At 36.2% G+C, this 25,980-nt stretch overlaps 1 protein-coding gene across 1 annotated transcript in view; it reads right to left on the bottom strand.

Annotated features, from left to right (window-relative positions):
- Nucleotides 1-3,106: 3,106 nt before the first annotated feature.
- Nucleotides 3,107-25,980, bottom strand: part of LOC120883923 (DNA polymerase alpha catalytic subunit-like) — a 61,124-nt gene continuing 38,250 nt past the window's right edge. The window contains 9 exon segments of the mRNA XM_078037399.1: nt 3,107-11,217; nt 12,556-12,658; nt 16,610-16,673; nt 18,807-18,926; nt 19,412-19,490; nt 19,492-19,536; nt 22,338-22,444; nt 22,446-22,514; nt 23,766-23,882. Of these exon segments, the coding sequence (XP_077893525.1) occupies nt 11,148-11,217; nt 12,556-12,658; nt 16,610-16,673; nt 18,807-18,926; nt 19,412-19,490; nt 19,492-19,536; nt 22,338-22,444; nt 22,446-22,514; nt 23,766-23,882 (774 nt within the window). The 3' untranslated portion in view covers nt 3,107-11,147.

Below are 25,980 nucleotides of genomic sequence, written 5' to 3' on the forward strand. Positions count from 1 at the left end.
CTTCACTGTGAATTTGGTAACTGTCTACCCACATGCAAACCCTCATCTAACATTTAATGTCTGTCCCGTCCTCATGATTCCACCAAAAGTTTCTGAAACACTCACTGTCACTTCTTTGTTCATGCTCTAATTGAGTGAGCTATTTTTCCATTTTAATCAAAAGACCTGATAAAAAATTTTAGATGAGGAAAAGTTCATTAGGGCCTCTCAGGGTTTCAGAGGTCTCCATCCGTAGACACATGACTCCCTCCATTGCTCTGGCCCAAGGCAAGGCAGAACATCATGGCAAAAGAGTAAAGCAGAGAAGAGTGGCTCAGGACATGGCCACCAGGAAGCAGAGAGACTTCTCTCACCAAGGACAAAATATATACCCCAAAAGCATACCCCAAAGACCCACCTACTCCTCATATTCTCCACGTACTCCTCATCTTCTCCACCTACTCCAGCCACCACCCACTTGTCTCTAGTTCTACCCAGTTATTCCCCATCAGGGGATTAATGCATCAATTGTGTTAAAACTCTCATAATCCAATCATTTCACCTTTAAATTTTTGTTCATGCATTTTCTTACACAAGCTTTTGGGGGACACCTCATATCTTAATTATAACATGTTTTTTCTTTATTTTATGTTATTCAACACACATCTTTCAAAGTCTGAATGAAATCAATCTATTGTGAGCCAGTACTACATTTCCTATATAATATATAAATTTAGTATTCTATTTTATGTAGCTGATAGTTGATACAACCAATAATAATTAGATTTGAGTGGTCATCTAATCAACTCTTTTACTTCAGCCATGGAAAGTGGTTTATTCTCTCTGAACATGTTTCTTTATCTTAGGCCTGGTTGCGATCCCCTTGTATTGCCTCTGTATTTTTAGGACTACATGTTAAAAAAAAAAAGTGTGTTTTAGTCAGCTTTCTGTTACTATATCAAATTTAGCCAAGATAATCAACATAAACAGAGAAAAATATTTATTTTGGCTCCTAATTTCAGTCCATGGTCAGTTAGCTACATTCCTTTTGTGCCTGTGGCAGCATAGCATATCATGGCACGAACATGGGGCTGAGGAAGCTGCTAACTTCTTGGCCACCAGGAAGCAAAGAGTTAAAGAGGAGGTTCCAGGTCCCAATATCCTTTATAAGGATATGACTGAGAGACTTCCTACTAGGCCCTACCACTTTAAGATCCACCATGTCCCAACAGCACCACCACCTGGGGACTAAGTCTTTAACACGGAGTTTGGGGAGGCCCTTATCCAAACCATAGCAGTGTGTGAAACTAAACAGAGTAACCCTAGGAGGGACAGAGGTAGTGCACCTTATTTACAAGTGCATGCCTTTAAATAAAATGATGAAATTCTAAAAATCCATTTGTTGATCTATTATCACTTAAATTTTAAAATAAATCTACTTTTCGTTTAACGTGATGGTAAGTGCTTTATGCTTATAAATGATCTTTACACTATTGATTTTTTATAAATGTGATATCTTTAAAAAAGAAAAAGACATAACAGTCGTGAAGAATGAGTGTCACTCAAACATGGTTCGTTGTCCACTTGCTATTCATTCTTGATGCCCACTGACTGCTTGAAGTTCTTGTAAGTAAGAAAACCTACTTTAATCTTTGGATCAATCCATTTGACTAGGTCATTGACTACATGAGCAATGGACAAAACCTGTAGGAAAGATCATGATTATGAAGGGCCAAATAAGGAAACTGTAGTTGGTGAGAACAGGAAGAGAAGAGAGGAGACAGAAGGGTAGACAATCAAACAATAAAATAAAAATCAAACCCATAGTTGGTGCAAAGAAGAAATTAGCTCCATTTGTATGGACCTTGATCCAATTTTGACAACTTTTATCCCTGAGTACATTTAGACCTTACTTTGTTGCAAAATTAGCAATTACTTTGCAAGCAAAAGCAGATTACCAAATAGCCACTGATTTGAGTTTTGGTGGTGATGCTGATTTCCAGTCATTTTTTTTCTTTTAATGCAACACAAAATGACTGAGCCTCACTGGCATTTCTTTCTTTTCCTTCCCTTCTTTTTTGGTACTGACAATTGAACCCAGAAGCACTTAACCACTGAGCCACATTCCCAGCCCTGTTTTGGAGCCACAGTCTCGCTAAGTTGGCTAAGTTGTTGAGGCTGGCTTTGAATTTGCAATCCTCCTACCTCAGCCTCCCAAATGTCTAGGGTTTCGGGTGTGTACCACCACTCCTGGCTGCATTTCTTCTCTTATACTCAATGTTGCAGTTTGGATATGGAAGTCTCCCAAAGGTCCATGTATTGAAGGCTTGGTCCCCCTGTGGCATCACTGGGAGGTGGTGGAACTTGTAGGAGGTGGGGCTTAGTGGGAGTAAGTTAGGTCATTTGGAGTGTGTCCTTGGAGGACATATTGAGTCCTGGGTCCTAGCTCCTACTTTTACCCTCTTTGCCTAGACACCACTAGAGATGATAGGCTTTGTTTTACCATGCATTTCATATCATGGCTTACTGCTTCATCAAAGGCCCAGAAGCAATGAGGTCAAGTGACCATGGACTGAAAACTCTGAAACCATGAACTAAATAAAACCTTTCTTGGCCAGACACAGTGGTGCACACTTACAATCCCAGCAGCCTGAGAGGCTGAGGCAGAAAGATTTTTTAGTTCAAAGCAAAATAGGGCCAGAGATGTGGCTCAGTGGTCGAGTGCCTCTGAATTGAATCCCCAAAATCACCGCCGCTCCCCCCCCAAAATAAAACCTTTCTTCCTTATAAGCTGTTTATCTCAGGTATTTTTGTCACTGCAATGATACCCTGATTAACTTGCTCAGTGTTTTTTCTTTCTTTCTTCTTTTCATCTTTCCTTCCTTCCTTTCCATTTTTTAATCTAGGTAATAAGAAATGAAACTCTCTTTCAATCTTTCTCCTTAGTACCCTAGAATATTTCAATGTATCCAACAATAAAATTTTGCTTTTCCTATTTAGTAATAAGATGAGGAATGAAATGCTATTTACTGGGGGGGGGACCAGGGGGCAATAAATTTGATAATATGCTTATCTGCACTTTCTAAAACAAGCAACATGTAGTGACTTGCCTATTATTTGATAAATGTAATTTGTAAAGAAAGTTTATTGATCATCCTCCAATATAATTTATTTTTGTCTAGAAAGTTCTGAAATACTGCCTGCATTAATTACATCAATCGAATAATTTCTACAACATAGATGCTTCTTTTGGAAACATATTTCTGAAATTGTCAAAGTTGTTTTGTTTTACATTTCAGTTCATCACTGACAAATTATTGTCAGAAACAGAAACCTCCTTTGGAGAAAAAAATATTTTATGTAAAATCCAAATGTTAAAAATGAAACCAGAGCTATTTTAACTGAAATAGGGATAAAGATCTTGGAGTTCTCTACTTTAAAAATGATTGAAATTCCACTCCCCCCCTCCCCCGCTCTGGGAGACAAGAACACTAAGAAATTCTGTATGATTCCAAAGAATCCTACAGCAAAATAGAGCAAATTTAGAATGTCCAATTTTTACTCTGGTGCTCTCCCTGAATGTGTCTACAGATAGAACACATCAGGCTCACATTAAATTCATAGTAACACATGCTATAAAGTGTCCTCAGTCCAATCTCAGATTTACTGCATCAAAAGAATTTAGGGGAGAGCCCAGGATTTTTCATTTTACTAGATTCCCATATTCTTCTCAGCATATGTTAAAAATTAGGAAGAACATTTTTTTAACTCCAAAAGAGTCTCTTTTCACCTCTGTTTATATAGGTATCATCCTAAAATTACTTCCATTCATGTACTTATTTATTTCACAATTTTTAATATCTATTTTGAGGACCATAAAATATTAAGCCAAATATTCAAGGCATCATCTCTTGGAATATAAAGTAAACTGAACGATTTGTGGGATGACCAATAAGCCTATTTGCTATGTTTCCTCTGATTAAGGGACAATTAGGAGCAGCATGTTGAATTGAAGACCTCTCTGAAGAGTGTTCTCTCTTCTCTAGATCCTCCTGAAGTAATTTTCAGTAGTTACATGGTGGTATGTTAATATGGCTTTGTGTTTACAGTAATTTCCCATTATTTTTCTTTGTTTCTTCCTCTTTTTCTCTCTTTTTTTTCCTTCTTTTTAGCTACTCAGAACTTCTGTTTCTTGGTAGCAGCAGCACTACATGAGTTACCATGGTAACAATGCATTTTGGGGGGATAACAAAAGTAAATATGGGTGTACAGTGTCAGCCCTTCAGTTGCTAATTCCTGGAGGAGGGCTGAGATTGCGTACAGCAGGCTTTTGCTTTGAAAGTGGTCCAAGTTTTTGTTTTTAAATATATTCTGTTAATTGAATAGTTGTACTTTAATAATTACAGTCAAGAAATACGCTTTCTTAACAGCCATTTAGGAAGGGTTACAGAGAGAGAATAAAAATGTATCCTTTGAAAGCAAAAATGGTTTAAGGAATCTACTAGAAAGGGCTAAATTAGGCATGCTAAGAAAGATCAAAATGACAAATGTTTTTAAATCATGCACTTTAAAAAAAATGTCTTTTGTAGTGGTCGCCTAAATTCAAGGAGTTAAGGAATTAATTTAGCTAATAATTAGGAAGTAAAAACATCCTTCATCAGAAAAATTTGAATCAAAGAATATGAAAGCAAAAATGACCCATAGAAACCATCCCAGTGTAAGATAACACAGTGAGGTAGTAGAAAGACCAAATTTAATCTGGTTTCATCTCACTCTAAGTTTTTTCTTTCACCCCCTAAATCTTGCAGTCTTACCTGTGAGCAAATAGGTTGTAAAAATCAGGAGTCCCATTTTCTAGTTCCTTCCTGTGCTACCTTGACTGCCACTTCATCACCAGTTACCTGTACTATATTGACTTGCTCCAAATTCTTTCCCCAGCCTTCTTTCTCGACCTCCCTATGCTATGGCCACATTCCAGGATTAAAAAGTTAAGTTCTCAGAGCATGCAGGGTAATCCAAACTATTTGCTCTATTTGCTTTGATTTTCAAGGCCTTTCCTGTCAGGGAACTGTCTTGTTCTGTAAGAAAATCTCCTGGTCTTTCACCGAAGAGCCCCTTGGCTCAGCAGCTGACAAACTGCTTGCTATACATGAATATTCCAGTTCTTTTTCATCTTTCCATATTGTTTCTCAGCAATTACACTTTGAAATGTATGCCACTCTGGCCATTCTAGAAAAACTGTATGTCATTCAGCATACTATATAATGAATATCTTTGCTTTAGAACATTTCCTGAATGAATCCCCAGTGCCTGTGGCTAGTCCTGTTTCTGATTTTCTTTTTCAGACCAGATGGAACTTGGCGCACATTTCTCTTAACATTTTTCCCACGTTGTAATTATGGGTTTACAACTCCATCTTTCCCTCCTGACTGCACTCAGGATCAAGTTCCATGACTGACTCACCTTTGTGTATCCAAAGCAAGCATGAGACCTGGGATAAATCATGCTGAATGGCCGAATGAATAGACAAACCTTCTGAGGTGTAGAATTATTGTTCTTGACACCTACCAAGCAGGAAATTGAACATAAAAACAAACAAATTTCTTTTATTTTCTCCCTTGCAGTTGAGCTCAAGAGGGTATGCCAATGGGGAGAAATAAAATATTGCTTCACCTCTCTTGTAATCTACAGGTTGTTTGCAGTAGTTCCTTTCTCCCAAGGTAAAAGTTACTCTAGACCTGCATTATTAATACACAAAGGAAAAATCAACTTGGCTCTTTGTGTAATTTGCATTGGTAAAGCCTTTCCCATCCACAGAGACCTTTCAGTCTCTGTACCTGTAGGTCCATGTTATGCCATACGGAATCATAGAATTTAAATTTCCTCTCTCTTCCAATAATGACATTTTAAATCTTTGTTCATCTTAATCACATCTATTTCCAGACTATTCCACCAGCTCTTTATCATAATATCTGGTCCCTTTGTCCTTTGATTGCACTATCTGTAGGAAATGTTTTTGGCATGTCTCTAGTAACCAATTTTAGCTGCAATGATGTGTCTTGGAAATTTTATTTGTTTTCAAGAAAGAAAGAAAAGAATTATTACCATTTTAATAACAATACCAACATTAATAAATAATAGCAATATCCATTTTCATTTTTCCCCATGAGCACCTATTCTAATTGTTTTACATACTTCATGTTATTCAAACCCCTCAATCACAGTTTCCAGTGATATCATGAGCTTGAATTAACCCATGAGAAATGGAACCTCTTATTAAATTACCTTGTCCAAGACCCTAATATCTTGAAATTCTAAATTATGTATTATTTCCACAGAAAATTAAAATTGAAAGCTAGATCTTCTTTATCTCTGGTATATTTTTATATTTACCATCAGAAAGTTGAATACTGTACTAAAATTGTTAAATTACTGTGCTATGGTTCCATCTCAGAGATTTGATTGCTTCACTGGAATCCAACAAAGGCATGGAAATCTAGGAATACGAGAAAAACAAAGGTTTAAAATGCTCAAAAGAATGAATTCTGTCTCTTTTCTTGACTAATATAGGTTCAGCACAACACAGTTTGTATAAACCATTGTCTTTTGCAACAAAGGCAGCTTCAAGAAGCATATTGAAAAAAATTTATCATTTTGATTGTGCTACAAAATACATTTTTCATCTGCAATATGCAATGTGGCCATGAAGGCTAACCTATGAAACCTCGACATCTGATTATTGGTTCAGATGGAAGAGCTGAAAGATGATTTTTGCAAAATGTAACTGCCTTGGAATTTTAAAGGTTTTGAATCAACTTTGCCTTCCTGAGGTGTTTCCTACCCAGCAACAAGAAAATGATACCTCTTAAACACTTATCCTTTTTTTCTCCCCAATGTCTGCCTTCTTTTTGTAAAATATAAAACACAGATTTTTTTTTCTTTTACTGGAAATTTATCATCATCTTTTGAAACTTCAACTTTTCCTTTTGCAGCAGATGTAACTGAAGGCAATAAACAAACAAATAACAGGGGAAACCAGATTTAATATGAAAAAAAAAAAAAACCAACACCCTGGTAAGGAAATCGGATGTAGAGGAAAGGGATTTAAGAGTTCCTGTTTTCTAGGCAAATCTGTTTGTATGTACCTTATGGAAGATTAATAAATGAGAGAAAAAAAATTTTAAAAAGGGAGGAAAGATACTAAAATAAGTTTAGTATTCTCTGTTATAATCATTCAAACTGAGGCCTACTAAAAATGCACATAAAATTTTATACTCAATTTCGTTAGTTAACAAATTTTCCACAGATTTCATCTCTACTTTTTGGTGCATGAGTGTGCTCCAAGCTATTCTTTGCAGTAAACTATACATATTAGTTTTATCATCTATATCTTACAAAAAAAGAAAATTTAAAAAATGTATTATTTAACATATCCAGGACATCTAATGAATGAAGTTGGTATAAATTTCAAATTACTTGATGTAACTTCATTTCTCTCTCATATATTTGTACCCACAATTTTAATTTGAAATTGGTACATGTGTGCCTGCTTATTTGTGATTTTGTGGTATACATATATGTTGTGCACGTGTCAATTGAGAAAAATAACTAATATGCAATGGGAAGCATTTATGTATTTTGCTCTTTTAAAATACCAACACAAAATAAAAATTTTTTAACACTAAAAGATTGGAAAGGTAATAATGTAAAAGAAAAAGCAGATACTTAAAATGAATAAAGATATGTATTCAACATCACAATGAGATGGGCACCTCTTGTAGACCACTTTCTTTCTTCCTGCTCCCACCCCCAGTCATTACTAGGACACCCATTCTGCTGGATAAGCTCAGAAGTACTCCCTGAGTGCTTCATCTCCTATCCCTTCTCTCTTGTCTTGGGACTTTTCTGACACAGAAGCTCAGGAATTTATTATGAACTGACTCAACACTCAGATGACACAGCCAGAATCTCACTGATTTCCAATAGGTCCTAGAACAGAAAGAGTTGTCTAGGAGGTCCAGGTGATGATGTGCACCTGTGACTCTACCGGCCCTGGCGCTTTCAATAATGTTAGAACAATTCATCCTGGATAAGGTTGATTTGAGGAGTCTCTGGAAACTTCCAGTAAGAGTCCTGGTGGAAATTCCCAGGGCTTGGAGAAAATCCTTGCCTTCTGTAGCTGAGAGCTCAGAATCTGAAAAGGACATTTTGGCCTGCTCCTGAGTCTTAATAGGGACTTTATATTGCTATGCATAGGGGGACAGCAACTGTTCATAGTCATCCAGCTGCTTTTCATTCTTGTCACAGCTGCAAACCAGGGCAGGCAATGGGAATGTTAGATCCGGGATGAGGTCAAGCTGGTTGAGCAGGATACATGTGCAGATGGTGTATAACTCCTGTGTCTCACCAGTGCCTCCCTCTCATCTTACTCCCTGAACAAATACCTCAATTTTATAGTTTGTTTCTTGCTATTCACCTGATGGAGGAGGAAAAGAAATCTTGAACTTATTTCACAGATTTGTCAGTATCATTTGTTTGTGCTTCTCAGATGAGCGGCACCTACCAAGCCCCACACTGGAGGGCTCATAAAAATCCTCCATAGAGTCGGCCTCCTCATTCACATTGATTTGTGGAGAAAATTGGCCTTAAACAATCCTATACAGGGAGGGAGCCCTGAGTGAATGGTTGCTAGGTAGAAGAAGATAGAAGGGGCAAGACTGAAGAGCAGAATAAGGACAGATGAGAAAGAGTGGCAAATGGGAATGAATCAAGAGCAATGTGAAAATGTGTATGTGGGACACAAATACCTGCCAGAGAGCATCCACGAAGGATGTGGAACTCCCATAATAAATGGATACCTGAATCTATGGCTACTCACCACCATTTTTCTTCAGCCACATCAGTGTTGATCCTCATTCTGTGAATGGAATGGTCATTCTGACCAGAATGAAAGCTACAGGCTGAGCCAAACAGCATGGACACCTGTGACTCATCTACTCTGAACTCATAATGCCTAACGCACAAATCACAGAGACCAACGTTGAGCTCCCAATATGGTAGCCTCTCCTAAATGGACCATTGATGGCAGGTTAACTACCTGAAGGTTAACTTTCCTGCTTTCAGTGCCTTTGCAAGCATAGCCACCCAAATATATGCAGAATTCTTAATCTGTTTGCATGATATTCTGTACATTTTCTCAGACCATGGGTCAATTGTGTGGCAACAGTTTCAGAAGAATAGACCTGTGACTATAGCCCACTGTTCAAATACACAGAAATAGACAACCTCAAAGAACAGTGAAATAGTCCATTTCATGATGAACCTTTAAGCTTAAGCCAAATCATCATCTCAGCTCCAAATCCCTGTAGGATGTAGATGCTACACACCAGTGTATGGGAAATTTGCTGAACTTCCCCTTTTATTTTTATTTTATCTTATTTTATTTTATTTTTTATATGATGGCTGCAGCAATTAGAACGCTAGGTAGAATCTGTTCAGGAAACAGATTGTGGAATCACCTTTACTCTATTTGACCAAATTTGACCTGATTTTATTAAATTGACCTAATTCAGAGAAAATTGCGCTAGAGTAGAAAGATGATGAATTTCAAATAATATCTCTATTACTAGTCATAGCAGTGATGTTAGTAACTTGTCCTACTAAACCTCCTAAAATAAGTCTTCAAAGTGATGGTGACTCAAAAGAGTACTTTGACAGATTGAACTTAATGAATGTTATGAGCTAAGCTGAATGTTGCAAAGTACAATCTACTGGATATTTCTTATTTCAGCTATTATTAAGGCAATGGTTATATGCCAGGATTTCCAGCTATATCTGGGTGCAATTTTGATAGAGCAATGCCAAGGAATTTCTTCTTCCTATCCAGGAAATTCTACAACATCACATGGAATATTAAAATAAACTCCATTTACATTTATGCTGGTGGAACCCAGAACAATGGGAGTTAAAGTCTTAGGAAAATAAACTTTTCCTATTCTAACATGTTCTTGTTGGTTCTATTAGTCACAGTGATATAAAACTGACTAAAATACCTTTGCTGGATCAGGACAGCTTATTGATATATTGGTATTGAATGTTGTCTTTGCATGTGTTGGCTCTCCAGACAATGTTGAAATGCTGTCATCTTATGTGTTAATCACATTCACTTCCAGAATAGTGACTTTTTCTGTTTTGCCTGAGTGATGTACTACAACACACAGCTGATAGATGTCAGGTTTAGGAATTTAGGATAAAAGAACCAGTCACTAAAAGATTTTCATCAGAACTTATTTTATTAACTAACACTGAAATCCATCAATGTTATTGATGGATTGGTATTCTCTCTCTCTCTCTCTCTCTCTCTCTCTCTCTCTCTCTCTCTCTCTCTCTCTGTGTAACACCTTTAATTCACCCTTATAATTAACACACCCAGAGTCACATATTTAAATGTAGGACCAGGATTTGAATCCTGAGCTTTGGACTCCAAGAACTACATTTGCTTTAATAGACTATGTTCTGCCAATCACTAGAGCACTTTCTACTAGGGCAGAGTCAAGCTAAAAGGCATATTTAGGAATGTAGAGAAGGTTGCAGTCATGCCTGAAGGGTATAAAAAAAAGGCTCGTGAATCAGAAAAATTACATCACATTTCATTTGAATAACTTGCAGGTCGATATTTTATAGAGTATATAAAATGGCAATAAAAGATAATGGAGAAAATAAAGATAATTCATTTTCTCAGAGGCATTGATCATCAGGAGAGGGAGATTTTCTTTCTCCCTTTTGTACCAAATGGGGAATTTGTTCAATATTCTTAATTTACATAAAATACACAATGCAGTTAGACACTTTAAGTGCTCTTTGCATTTAGTTTATGACTATAAAATCATTTCCAGAAAGGAGAAAGTTCTCTGTGTGTTTTATTTACATTTTTCTGAGTCCAACTTTGAAACCATTAAATGAATAATTCATCAGGCTTGAGGCTTAACGACTTGGTATGGGGCTTTTTACTTCTACTTCTCACTTGGTGCATGCATTTCACCACAGCCTTGTCAACAGCCACTTGAGGATTCACTTCCTTCTCCCCATAAAACAGGAGTTGAAACTCAGGGTTTTCCCTCATTACACATGGCATTGGCCATTTCATGTCATGCTGAATGGACAAGTAGTCACATCTGCCCCCTTCCTTTAGTATTTACTGTGGAAGTCAAGTAGGTTTCAGTCACAATGATACAGCACCTGGAGTTCACAGAGAAACAGCTCAGTGGAGAGGAACAACTCATGGAAGAATCCCGAAATAATAGATTTAATACAGAAATGAATAAACAACTAAAGGAGTCCTTTGGAAAGGGGTGGCTCGGTTCTAGGTACAGGAACATAAATTGGGTGCAATGCTAAGCCACCAATTACTATTCCAGCTAGACTGGAGTTTGAGACCATTCAAATAGATGACAATTGGAGTATTTTTCTCCTAATATTCCAGGGCTAGAAATTTATACCATATATAGTCACATAAAATATCATACAAAATGCCTTTAGGTTTGACTATAATTGCACCAATTTATATTATCAAAAGGCAGCACAGTAGAATGCTAAAAAGCCTGAGCCTGCCTCTGCTACAAAATTACTGTGTGATCTCAGAAAAATAGTTGGTATCATTAGTTATAGTTTTCCTCATCAATAGCCCAGAAGCCATAAAGAAATATGTATTGATTTGTTGTATGGAAAGAATGATTGATCTATGCTTAGTACTTCTTGTATCTCTGGCACATAGATAGTGCTTAAAATAATATCAATCTATAACTGTTATTCATCCCTTTACCAATCAACTTGAAGGTAGGAAGCAAATAATTTTGGAAAAAATTTGGAAAACACTGAGTAAGTATTACTGTTTCAATTTTTGTAGCATCCACAGAAAGTGTACCCAGTTACTGACTACATTCTTTCCAAGTCTCTCCGTACAGGGTTTTAAGCAAGTGTGATTGTTGAAATATTTGCAGTATCCTAACTCAATGTAAAAATCATCCATAATACATTTCAAAACAGAAATTTCCAGATTTATTATCCAAGTATTGTGAACAAGTATATTGTGGGAAGATATATAGGATTCTGATTGTTCACCAAAATCCTAAAGTAATTCTTACATGTACTAAGAGTTGATAACAACAAAATTAGTCAATAGTAATAATAATTATTATAGTAATAATAGATATTATTAAATGAAAATTGAATGCCAGACTTGTACAAAACATTTTATACAATATTGTCTCACAGAATATTTATAATATTCCTGGTTATTTTATAATTTTGGTTGATATGTGCAGGAACAGAGGCTCAGAAAGGTTTGATAACTTGCTCCAGGTCTCATAACCAATGAGGGACACAATCTTGGAACCTGATTCTGCCAACTCCATTGATGGAACATGATCCCAGTGAATGTATCATGACCCTTGTTCTGTGCTGGATGCTTCCCTGTTAATAGAGTTTATTTTCAGACTCTCCAGCCTTGAAAAATGAGAATTAACACTATAATCTTGTGTTTGAACTTTGGCAGGCTCAAAATAAAACTTTTCATACCTCATATGTGCCTGTCTCATTTGAATGCATAATCTGAAGGAAAGAAGTTGGAGTATATCTGCAGACAATCCTCTGCAGCTCTTCTTAGACTTGGAATCAGAAGCTAGTAAAAAATGTAGAGTTTTACAAAACTTTGAAAGAAATCCTTAAAGTTTGTCCATCTCTCATCTCAAAACATGACACTCTTGGCATTCTATTAACATCTGACTGATTATTTCCTCAATTTTAAGACTTGGTTCCCTAATTACATTTTCCAAGTAGTCTTTCCTCGACTTCCAAAATCGTGGAAGTCTTCAGTGCTTTTATTATATCCTGTATATACCTTTAACTTTAAACCAAGCCCAACCCAATATGATTGTCCACTTACTATGGATTTGTAAGCAATTGACCACTAAATACTTATCCCTATAAGCTTTTTGAACGATGGAAGAAAATAAAGAAAAAAATGGAGAGAAAGAAGGGAAACATGGATTCATCAACAGGCTATTTAGAAGAAAGTTCTCAAAATTTATAAGGATGATATTTCTAGAAAGTTTTGATGTCAAAGTCAAGGTTAGAGATATGTAGTGTATCATAAATGCACTCATTAACTAAATCCTGGGAAATGTGGAATGTTTTGCACCCTAATTTTATTTTTATGATTCCTTTGGGAACATTCATGTTCATTCATTCCACACATGTGTAATAAAACACAGGTGCTGCTAGGAGCATGCATACAAGAATCAGGCAGAGCTCCTCCAGAAACCGAACATTGTTATGAGGAGAATGCATTTTTGCTTCAGTTTTCTCTTGCGCAAAAAAAAAAAATTAAAATTTTTGTGATGATATCAGAGAGTATCAGTAAAATGTCATGCATACAACAAGCAGCCAGTAAAGGAAATAATTATCTGTTGACACATTAAGTGATATTATAAGTCAATATTAGAGAATACTATAAAATATTCACTGCTCCCTCTGAGAGAGAGAGAGAGAGAGAGAGAGAGAGAGAGAGAGAGAGAGAGAGAGAGAGAGACAGAGAGACAGAGAGACAGAGAGAGACCCCAGATGCTGAGACTAGCCTCAAAATCTAGAGGCGGGGGGGAGAGGGAGAAAGAAAAAAATAGTTGGTCTAGTATGTTTCTAACCCACCCTGCATTCATATTTAATGATAATTCCACTTAACTTCTTCTGCTTTCTGCTGCATGTTTTGAGAGTGTTTGTGCTATGCGTAAGCTAAACGGGACTGATGGAGAAGATGGATTCCTGAATAGTTGCTAATGGTCTAGACATTTCACTGTTTTGTCAACAAAGCCCTATTGTTGAAAGCAATGTTTTCTCACATGTCAATATCTCTGCCATGTTGTGTTGATATTAATGGAACTGCCAGGAAAGGGATTTAATTAATCATTTTCCCGAATAACTACTGCCAGTCCTGATTTCCCAGTTGAAGGCATGCAGGACAATAGAGAGTATCTTTCAGCACAGGTTCAGGCACCTGAATTATGCTAGGAGGATGTATTTGGAAAGTCTTGCTGAGATATAAGTTTGGTCTACTTGGTAAATAAACAGGGTTGTGATTTATTCCAAAAAAAAATTATCTGGAGCAAATATATTGTACTTCTACTTGGCAGTTATGTTTTTGCTGTGGTTCTGTTCTATAATGGGACATAGAAAATTTTCTGGAGTCTAGTGAAAACAGTGTTTAATAATACCCTGGTCCTCTGCCTATAGCCGAATAAAATAGTAACTGATGCTTTGTATTTATGTGTTTTTTTCACCTGGTACATGGGATGAACCCAAGAGAACTTTAAAACAGCCCTTTTCATCTTCTAAGACAGGGTCTCTTGAAGTTGTTGAGACTAGCCTCAAAATTGTGGTCCTCCTGCTTCAGCCTCCAGAGCAACTGGGATTAAAGCATATGCTACAGTGCTTAACAAATTATGGACTTGAATCTTCAATATTATTTTACACTTTGAGAATTCAAAGAAGGGAGGAGAGAAGCATGACAAAGCTTCTCCCTCCCCACTTACTCACATATCCTTCCCAGATAAACTGGGGCTCTTTCCAGAGTTCTTGTTAGGCCATAACTATTACTGGGTTTTACTCTTCTGGTGAAGCCAGAGGATAACTACAAAAAGACATGAGTCACTGGGGACAGGGTCTTTTCTACTCCATATCTTGATATTATGGCCAATTCAACTTTCTGTTCTTGATGCAAACCAGAGGCTGTTAATATTCAAAGTTTTAAATGTGACTTTGAAGATAAATGTTCTCTAGAACTTTAAACTTATATACAAAAACATATCCTCCAAATCAGTTCTGCATGACAGTTTGGGGCAGATGACCCACTAATCATAAAGTAGTCTTTTGATTTCTTATCTCCTTTCTGTGTATCTTCCACAAAGACCCCATGAGCCGGAGGAAAGTTAGAGCCAAAACAAAGTCCAATGCTTCTCAACTGAATCCAGTTGAATGCCATCCCCACACTTACCTTATTTTACAAAAGGAGGCCAAATAACCAACTCTTAAAATATAGCCCCCACTTCACCATTACAGCAGCAAGTTCTTAATTCTTAAAGTGATTTTTGCATTAGTGTGTGAACTTCCTCCTAAGTAAAACCTTTACACAAACACAAGCACTTCCCAGAAGGAGACCCTCTGGTATAAGTAAAGAGATTCATTAATTTGTGAAGGAACAGTAAGAAACCAGCTTTAATTATTTTCCATTAAATCAATAAATATGAGCATGTTTTAGTCATCTAGAGACTAGCAGCAGGAGAGAAGAGGGAAATTTATGCCACCTGTGAAAATACATGCAAAGCCAGGTTCTGCAATAAATATATGTATCTTTAAATAAAATGAAAATATGCCCTATAAAAATAAATAAATGAAAGCAGCAATTGTTTCTGCAGTGACTGCTTTACCAAAGCTGTGTTTATTTTTCAGTCAGCTTTCACAAATATTCTGAAATGATAACAGTAGAAAAAGCAATTTTCCAAGGCCCCAAATTCCATATACTTCCTGACATAGGTAAACTCTTCATGGAAGTGACATGAATTCATGATGTGATGCACTGGTATCTACTTCCCAGGAGGAAAAAAAGTGAAATAGTACTAATTTTTAAGGCTAAAATTTGTAGAAAAAAAAATTAGTTTTGAGTAACTACAAGACAAAGGCAGGGGGGAAAGAAATTTTAAATAATCTATCAGAGCTGGTACAGAGGCCTCTCTCAAGATATGTATGATCTAATTTTAAGAAAACTATTTACTAAGTTAATGAAAAGAAAAATCGCCTCCTTTTATACTTGTGATTCCACAGAGGCAAGAACCCTGACATGTAGAACTGAGGACATCATTGGATCGGCAGAGTCTTTGAAAACCAAAGTTCTTTCCCATAGCTACATCAGAACGCCATACCTATACCCAAACCCAAAAGATGAAAAGTAAAACAATTTGAGAAGGCCAGCCAATAAATGTTTTGTCCCTATATCTTTGTAAGTGTTAAAGAGTATAAATATTTTATTTTTAGCATGTCTTCATTTTTTAAAAATTAAAAAAAAAATTACTTGATATATTTGACCTAAATTTATATATGCAAACTTGGACCACTAATGTTTTGCAGTCTTTGTATAGCTTTATTTTTGCTGAATCCAAATGCAACAGAAAAAAATATGTATTAAAGATCATTCTTTATGCATTCAACAGGAGAAATGCCAGGTATGAGAATGCATTGATAAATACTCTCTGTCCTCACAGAGTTGCCAATCTAAGGAATGGCTAACAACAAAAATAATAATAACAATAATAATAATAATAATAATAATAATAATAATAATAATAATAAGTGGCCTAAAGAACACACACAGGATGAATTACAAGTGACATTCCATGTTTGAAATAAAATAACTGGATTCTGTAAAAATGAGTGGCAATGGTAGGTGTGGCTGAGTCCCTTCCAGTCACACTTAAACTAGGGGCATGCTAGGAGAAGATGAGGGATGCATAGGTGCCCAGCTTGTAAAATAACTTAAAGAACACCCATGCAGGGAAGAGTCACATGAAACAGAATTTAATACCTTCAGGGTCCAGGCTTTGCAGGGTATCCATCTGGAGAGAAATGCGGATAGAGTCTCTATTTAACTGTAAAAAACAGTAGAAAGGAAGGGAGTGACAATACTTCAGATATTTTAGGAGTGAAGAAAGGAAAAGGGGAGGGAGATAGGGAAGTAGAAAGTAAGCAGGGGGTAGGGAGGGAGGAGAAAGGAAGGGAAGGGAAGAAGAAAGGGAGAAAGAAATCACTGCAGCAAGGATTTATTCCTTCAAAACATAAGTGATTGAGGCCCTCAAGTATTTCCGATTCCATTAATGCCTGTTAAATCCCTTACAGTATCAAGCATTGACAAAATAAATTCACTTGTGATAAACTAACCTCTGATGGTATATTACCAGTAAGTCAGACTTGCAGATCATAAGGTGAGTGCACTCACCTAAGGCTGTTCAGTTATCTAGTGACAGAAATATACAGGATTCCAGGTCTGCTTATCAGCAATGTCAGTAACTTTGCACCTACTACGTTTATTAAGGGACCAAATCTTTCTTCTAAACTTATCCCTCATCCCTTACTCATTAAGTCAGGAGCAGGTGTATGAAAAAAAATATATTGACTGAGCCCTGACTAAGAATCAGGCATCAAATTTGAACTTTAATTTATATATTATATTATCTCTAAAGATCATTGCATGTGCACAAGCCCATGTACACCCATACATAGGAAACCATAGGAAACCACATGGGAATTCCCATAGGAGACCACAGAAAGACAATTGTCATCTACAAGCCAAAAAGACAGACCTCAGAAGAAACGAACTCTGATGACACCTTGATCTTAGACTTGTCCCCGCAAGAACTGGGGGAAGATTTGATTTCTGTTGTTCAATTCACTGTATCTGTACTACTTTGTTATGGCCAATCAGGCAAACTAACTGAGGGAGAATGCAAAATGGCACAACCACTCAGGGAAAGATATAGTTTTCAGTCACTTAAAAAGTAAAGCATGCACATAGGGCCCGGCAATGACATTTCCAGGCATTCCTAAGAGAAATTAAGGTAAATGTTCTCACACACACTTATATATGAATGTTATTGGAAGCTTCATCCACAATTACCAAGAGAGACAAACAACTATCAACTGGAAAAAAGAATAAATAAATATGCCTTCTAATGGAATAGACTCAGCAATAAAAAAGAACAAACTGCTAATAAACAGTTCCCAGCATGAATCCCAAAATCATTTTGCCAAATGAAAGGCAGCAAAGAAAGTTCTAGAAAAGGAGAAACTGTAGCAACAGAAAGCACATTAGTAGATGCCTTGTTCTGAGGTGAGGACAGCACATAGTAGTTGATAGAAACAGGCATAGGAAACTTTGGGGGATTTACGTAAATGTTCCAAAAATTGATTATGGTGATTGTTAGAGAAATATATCCTTTTATCTACAATTTGTTAAACTATGCAAGAACTTAGGCAAGTTTTAATGGTTTGTAAATTATTCCTCAAAAAGTTTTTTTTTCCAAAAAGACCCTTTCTAGTAGTTAAAATAACTCCCCAATAAACTTGCAGCATTGGAAGCTACAGTGAAGAAGGCTATTTGAAGAGTCTATTCAAGCTACCTCTGAATCTCCAAAACTGTGAAACTTAAGCCTATATGGTTTCAGAATTATGCATAAACAAATTCAACTTGTGAGGAATAAAAAGAGGTAGAAACAAAGCCCCAAGGCAGCAAAGTGGCTACAAGGCACCCAAAGGATTATTTTACTTGGTCTCTAGCCTTTATTTTGAACCTGTGTTTTTCATTTAGTCCTGCATTGTTTCATTTTATAACTCTCATTTTCTTTGGAATTCAATTTCGTCATTAGAAAGATTACAGAAAAAATGCAACATAAAAATAAAAGCTTACTGGCTTAAGGAAATTAAAGCTTTAATTGACATTAAGCTTTGGATAGTGGTTAAGTGACAAAACATTTTCCATGTGTAGCTATCTACCAAAAAGGTCTAATTCCACCTTTAAGAATTTCATATTTCACAAATAATTTTGTCTGTACAGAAAAACGTAGAGAAGGAAACCACACAAACCCACTGGACATACTTGACATGATTTCTAGTACACAGGGGATTATTCTAGAGGCAGATATTATTGCAGCAATTAAAAAAAAGCTATCTAGGTAATTAAAAAGGAGGAATAAGAAAAGCAAAATACTACATAATTTTGGACCCACCAGTTTTTGCTGAGGCTTTCTGAAAATCTGCTTGTCAGGCACGATATAGTTGTTTTCATAAAATGCATGAAGCAACAAGAACTCGTTATGCTCAGATCATCCACCCATCAGTGTCCTGGACTATTAAATAGAAATTCTTTTTACAATTTGAGCTCCAAATCACAACAAACAAAAACAACTTTGAGTTAGTTAATTTTAATTTTATCAAGATTCCTCCTTCAAAACTACTACTAAAATAAAGGCTGCGTTTTTTGGGGGGGAAAGTAGTAAATTATTTCTAACATTTTCTTTAAGTATTATAAAAGAGACAGCTTAAATTATTAACAACTTGGCTATTTCCTTACTCCCAAAAGGACCATTCCACCAGACACATCCAGATGTTAGAGAGATGATCCTTATGTTCACCCAAATTTCAGCACACTGCACCTGGCATTCCTCCCCTTCTCCCAACCAGTTTTTCCTTTTACAAAAGTTGCCCAGCTTTCAGAATCCAAGTTACTCATTTTATAAGCATGCATTTAGACTCATTATCATATAACAACTACCCCAAGCAAGCACCGAATCCAACAGGAAATGCTTTTTCCCCCTTTCTAAGTTAAATTTACCATAATGTTCCCAGTGATGTTAGTGATCTGCAATGCTAATGGAAGAACATTTAGCTCACACATGATCTGCAAAATGAACATCTTTCCAGGTGTGTTCCAACAGGTACAACAGATGAGAAAATTCACTGTACAGAAAAGTAAGAATGAAATAGAATCAAGTAATTAAAAGAAACAATAACTATAATCAGAACTTCATAAAATTTTACAAGGAATTTTTGGTGTAAGTAACTTCAGAGCAACAGCACCTTGCCTTTGGAAACAATTTAAAAGAAGGTCGGTATGTAATTAGAATTCATTTATACCACTGATCCCAGTGCCCTTCTCTAAGCACAAAAAAATTCCACAAAAAAAATCATATGTGTTAATAACTGCATACCTGAAAATCACTGAATCCTTTCATTCATTCTATGAAACAAGCATATATTGCATGTTTACTATGCACTGGCTATACCCAAAATGGACAGGAAGTCCTATCCTCATGGAGTTTAAATCCTCATGGGGAAGACAAGAGTTTAAAAAATAAAAATAAATTAAATATGTAGTATATTACATAATGCAAAGTGTTAAAGAGTAAAAGTTAAGCCCCAAAGACAGTATAAAATATCAAGAACAGAGATTGAACTTTTAGTTAGAGAACCAGAGAAAACTTCATTGAAAATAAAGACCTGGAAGTGGTGAACAAGTGTTATGATTTAGACCTGAAATGAGCCCCAAAAGTTCATGTGTTGAAAGCTTAGTCCCCAGTACAGTACTATTCAGAGGTGGGGCCTTTGGGAGGTAGCTGGATTATAACGATTATAGCATGATTCATCCATGATGGGTTTGGGAGGTGGCAGAAACATTTTAAGAAGTGGTCCTAGTGGGGGGATACCCTTGAGGGTATACTTCTCTTTCTCTTTCACTCTCTCCTCCCCATGTGTTCCCCACCATGTTCTGCATTTAGACTCATTATCATATAACAACTACCCCAAGCAAGCACTGAATCCAACAGTGCTTAAACGCACAAGCCTAAATGCAACAACAGAGTCAACCAACTACAGATGAAACCTCTAAAATTGTGAGCCAAAATAAATCTTCCCTTGAGTTGCTCTTCTCAGGAAATTTTGTTACAGCATAGAAAGCTGACTAACACAGGAGCAAGCCTTATGGAAAGGTATCTGAGGGAAGAGCAATCCAGGTAGTCAGAAGAGCATTCCAATGCTCTGAGCTGGTTATAGACAGTGCCTAGTGCACAGTAAACATGCAATATATGCTTACTTCATATATGGTAGTTTCAGGACCTGGAAGTACATCAATATGGCTGAATGAGAGAGAATGATAGTGAGAGCAGAAGACAGTCAACAGCATAGAGATACAGTGCATAGGACCTCATAAGCCAAAATAAAAACCAGTTTTACTCCAAATGAACAGTCAATGGGAGATTTTGAGCTGACTTTAATTTCAGCAAGATAACCTTGGTCCTGGACTAAAAATAAACCACAAAGGAGCAAGAGCAAAACCACGGAGACTGGCAATATAAGACCCAGTGCTACAGTTTGAATATGGTTTATCGCTCTGAAACTCATGTTGAAATTTAATCCCCACTGTGAAATATTATGAGGGTAGAAACTTAAATACTAAAGTATTTAAAGTGGGGGCTTTGAGCCCCCATGTTTGAATGCAGGTAGCTTTATAAGAAGAGAAAAAAGAAAGCTAAGGATACACACATGCCCTCTCTGCCTCTCACCAGGTGATACACTGTACCACCTCAGGACTCTGACAATAAGAATATCATAATTAGATGCAGCTCCTCAAGCTTAGACCTTCAGAACCATAAGTCAAAATAAATCTCCTTTCTTTATAATTTTCCCAGTCTGTGGTACTGCATTATAAACAACAGAAAACAGACTAAGACAGCTTCAATTCAGGGGGAAGTGGATGGTGGCCTAAACCAGGGTAGGGTCAATGGAGGTGAAAAGATGTTGTCAGATCTAGATATATTTAGAAGAGCTGATAGAATTACCTAATGGATCTACTGTAGGATATCAGAGAGAGGAACCAAGGAAGCCTCAGAGGTTTAGGGGAGAAGATGACTGAAGGCTTACAATGGTAATGAAAAAATAGAGGTATCATTAACTTAGTAAGGGAAGACTACAGAAAGACAATGGGAGAAAATCAGAGCTCAGTTCTGAACAAACTAAAGGTTCATATTAAACATCAAGTGAATACATGAATCTGAAATGTAGGGGAAAAGTCAAAACTGAATAAACACAGTGAGGAGCATCAGCCCCCATATGGTATTTAAATTTTCAAGACAATGAGATTACTTGGAGAGGATACAAAGTAAAAAGAGAGCAGCAGTCCAAGAACTCTGGAGAAACAGGTAGGAAAACATGAAAAAATGGCTAGAGAAGTAGCAGAAACCTTACTTTAAAAACAAGCAAGTAATATCTCTAAATGGCTTAGTGATTGCTCAGTTTTTTGTATTTCCAAAATATCTCATTAATTATGTGAAAGAATGGGGCTGGAGTTGTGGCTCAGTGGCAGAGCACTTGCCTAGCATATGTGAGGCACTGGGTTCGATCCTCAGCACCACATGAAAATAAATAAATAAAAAATAAAGGTACATCAACAACTAAAAAATATTTAAAAATTAAGTGAAAGAAGTGTCAAACTCTAAATTCATATCAATTTCCAAATTACCAATAGGAAATATCAAGCTAGTGTTAAAACATGTGAAGGAGATGGACATAAACAGATCAAATTAGAATAATTCAAGAATTAAACTAGTTCAAATTATGAAGTAATGGACATGGTGGTGCTGATATAAAGACAACTTTCTGCTCCATGGTACCATGGCACAGGTCCCTATAGCTTGAGGATAGTAGTGGCATCCTTCTATTGCTAATTTCAAGATAGACAGATTCTAAAGAATCTGGGATCATACCTGTTCAAATTTTGTACATTTTCCATTGGAATTGCAACCCTTTCCATTTTTAGAATCTGTTGAACAAGTTCAGACAAATGGTAGCTTTTGCAATGAATCAATTCCTTTTGCTGAAATTTCCACATCACAGATCATTCGGCCACAGGTAGCATTTCTTTCAGCAAATCCACTCCGGCCCTACAAAGATGAGGACAAAAAGCAAGTCCCATGAACATTCCATGCTATCCTACTTTGAGGCTGACCTCAAAATTACAAAAATAAAATTCTCATTCTTCCATTTATCAATGAAAATTTTTGAACATTTACCATGTATCTGATTGACACTATTCTAAGGATATGGCAGTGAACAAAGTAAAAAAAAAACTAAGAATCCTGACTTTATTTTTATTGTATATATTAAATTAATAACATAAATAAGAAAGTATATAGTTTTAGGAGTTAATAAGTTTCTGGCAAAGGGGAAAAGTAGAGTCGGGTAGGAGGGATAAGGAATTTGGGGGTACTATACCTACAGGTATAGACTGGTTGGGGTATACCTCACTGAGAAGATTCCATATTCAGAAAAGTCTGAAGGGAGTATGAAGGGAAAAAGGGGTTAGATAAGCAAATGTTTACAATAAGTAATAATAACCTCTTCACCTTAAAGATATGAACAGAAAAAGAAGAGTAAGAGTCCCAACTCTGATAGCACAGAACAGCAGCAGAATCCTCAAAAGATCATTATAAAAGGGACAGATTCCTAAGTTCTCTGATTTTATTTATCATGCTGATTTTATTTATCATGCTGATTTTATTTGTAAGTTTTAAGTAAAATAAGACTTCAATCTCTGAACAGTATCAGGGTTAGGAAGAAGGTGCTTCATACAAAGAGGACCAAAACCTCTCTACATTTGAAGCAAGCAAGCAGAATAAAAAGTACATAGGCTTTAAAAGAGTCAGACTGACCTGGGTTCAAATCTCAGTTCTTCCCCTACTAGACCTGTGTGAATGTCTACAAAATGAAATTGAAGTTGCTATGAGAGGCTAACTACATGAGAAAGCACATAGCTCACTGCTTTCTTATATTTCACATTAGCTCCCTTCCATTCATTCTTCCCATCTTCCTGAATGATAATACTCAATGAATTCTGAACCCTGCAACCCTACCCTAAGGCTTATCACTTTAGGAATGCTGAAGTAAAAGTAATATGTATGTGCTGTCTTTCTTTACTATTTCTAGATTCCAATCATTGATTTTAAAAATGACCAGTGGCTTTTTCAAGTAAAATGCTGGATTCCAAGGAAAAGACACTTGGTACCAAAGTTAAAATGTACTGAAGTTCCTATAAGACAATCAATTCCTATTCAAAAAAGTATAGTGCTTTCTTGGTAAGTACCCAATAAAAAAATGGCAAATAAAAGAAATAAGATTTTCAAAACTACCATTACCCCAAGCTTTGGCATGGTGAATCGCTTCAGACAACCTATCTTGGACCAGTGAGGAACTTTGCACACATTTATTCGCTGCAGTAGCACTTCCAGTTCAAACCCATACATATTATGACCCTAGGCAGAAAAAGGAGGCAGCCAATAACATTATAACAAATGCAAATTAGATGATTTACCTTCAAACACACAGAATTTCTTTGCCCTTTCTTTTTCTGGTCTCTAATTGAAGACATCGTGAGCTTACCTCCGATTGGGGGTCCTTTCTTCTTCAGGAATTTATTCATCAGCAGCATTCATTAGCCTTGACATTAACAAGGCTGCTAAGCAGATTGCTTGAATAAACTTTATTTCATACTAATTGATGCAAGGTTCATATGATCTCTTTTAATTTGCAGCTCATGCCTCACAATCTCAAAAGCAAATGTAAATTTTAACATCCCATACTTTCACATGATCACTAAAAGCTGTATTCAAACAATTCAATTTTGCTTCCTTAAAAACAAAAAACCTGCTTGTGTTGTAGGACTTTGCAAAAAACTTCTTAGAAAATTCAGGAACTGCATTTGGCTTCTTTAAAACCTGAGTTCAAACTCTACTGATTAGATACTTAATAAATATGCAACAAAATAAATATATAATACCAATGAATAGTTCAAGTAAAAAATGTAAAAAGAAGTAAACAAAATTGTATAGAATAAAAAATAACTCAAAATGCAACTAGATTTTTTCATTTCTATAATTCCCAATTTCTGTCACATGAATAACATTACTCACTTAATTAAAAATTAGACGAGGTTCAAAATAATTGTTATCAATAAATAGATTTACTTGATACTAATTTTAATTAAAAACATATACTACCACTTGGAGTATACAAAATCATTGAGACAGAAGGCAGAATGATGGTTGCCAGGGGCTAGGGGAACGAGGAGGTAATTAGTACCATTTCAGTTTCAGAAGATGAAGAATTACAGAGATGGATGGTGTTAATGGCTGCACATTATGTATGTAGCTAATATCCCTGAATTGTACACTTAAAAGCAGTCAAAATGGTTAATTTTATGTTATGTGTACTTTACCATCACATAAAAACAATATACCCCATTATATATTTATGGCAGTTTTGTCTATTAAATTAAAGTCCCAAAGGATTATAAGAATGTATCATTTTCAAATTATCATGCCTGGGATCAGGGACCCAAACTCATGTCAGGACTCTATCTTACATTCGAATTTCTCACTCAGACCTGGCTCTAACATCCTAAGTCAGGCCAGGTATCATAGTGCTCCAAAACATCACTCTGGGGACCAAATTACTGTTAGTAGAGACTAGGTGAGGGCCCAGTGCTAAGCCAGAACATCAGAGGACTATGGACAGATTTTTTCACACTTTAAATATGGGTCCTGAAATAACAAAGGGATGTGGGTGCAGAGACATTTTTAACAATCCGCAGGCTTTCAGGACAGTAGCTTTGCCACTACAAGACAAGATATCTGAGAATAAAAATGAACCTGAAGGATATGGCAAACATTTTTGCAAGGCTTCAATATAACCATTACTTTATGACTTTTGGCAGTAAATAGATGGATCTAGAGACTATCATACTAAGTGAAATAAGCCAATCCCAAAAAAAAACATGTTGAATGTTCTTTCTGATATGTGGATACTAACACACAACAAGGGGAGGAAAGAATAGAAATTAAGTGTATTAGACAAAGGGGATGAAGGGAAGGGAGAAGATTGGGAATAGATTGTAGAATAAATAGGACATAACTTTCTTATGTTCATATATGAATACATCACCAGTGAAACTCCACATCACGTACAACCACAAGAATGGGATACCAATTAGACTAAGTTATACTACATGTATGTATAATATGTCAAAATACACTCTACTGCCAGATGCAGTGGCATATGCCTGTAATCCCAGCAGCTCAAAAGGCTGAGGCAGGAGTATTGTGAGTTCAAAGCCAGCCTCAACAACTTTGTGAGGCCCTAAGCAACTTAGCAAGACCCTATCTTAAAATACAAACAAACAAAAATACCCTACTCATGTATATCTAAAAAGAACACATTTTTAAAAGATATATTAAAAAGAAGCTGTAATATAAGAACAGTTTTTTATTAATTTTTCTAACACTAAAAATATATATATATATATAGGGGCGGGGGTGTGGTTCATTGGTAGAGCACTTGCCTGGCATGTGAGGA

This window comes from Ictidomys tridecemlineatus, unplaced genomic scaffold, assembly GCF_052094955.1.
Source record: "Ictidomys tridecemlineatus isolate mIctTri1 unplaced genomic scaffold, mIctTri1.hap1 Scaffold_78, whole genome shotgun sequence".
NCBI classification, from domain to species: domain Eukaryota; kingdom Metazoa; phylum Chordata; class Mammalia; order Rodentia; family Sciuridae; genus Ictidomys; species Ictidomys tridecemlineatus.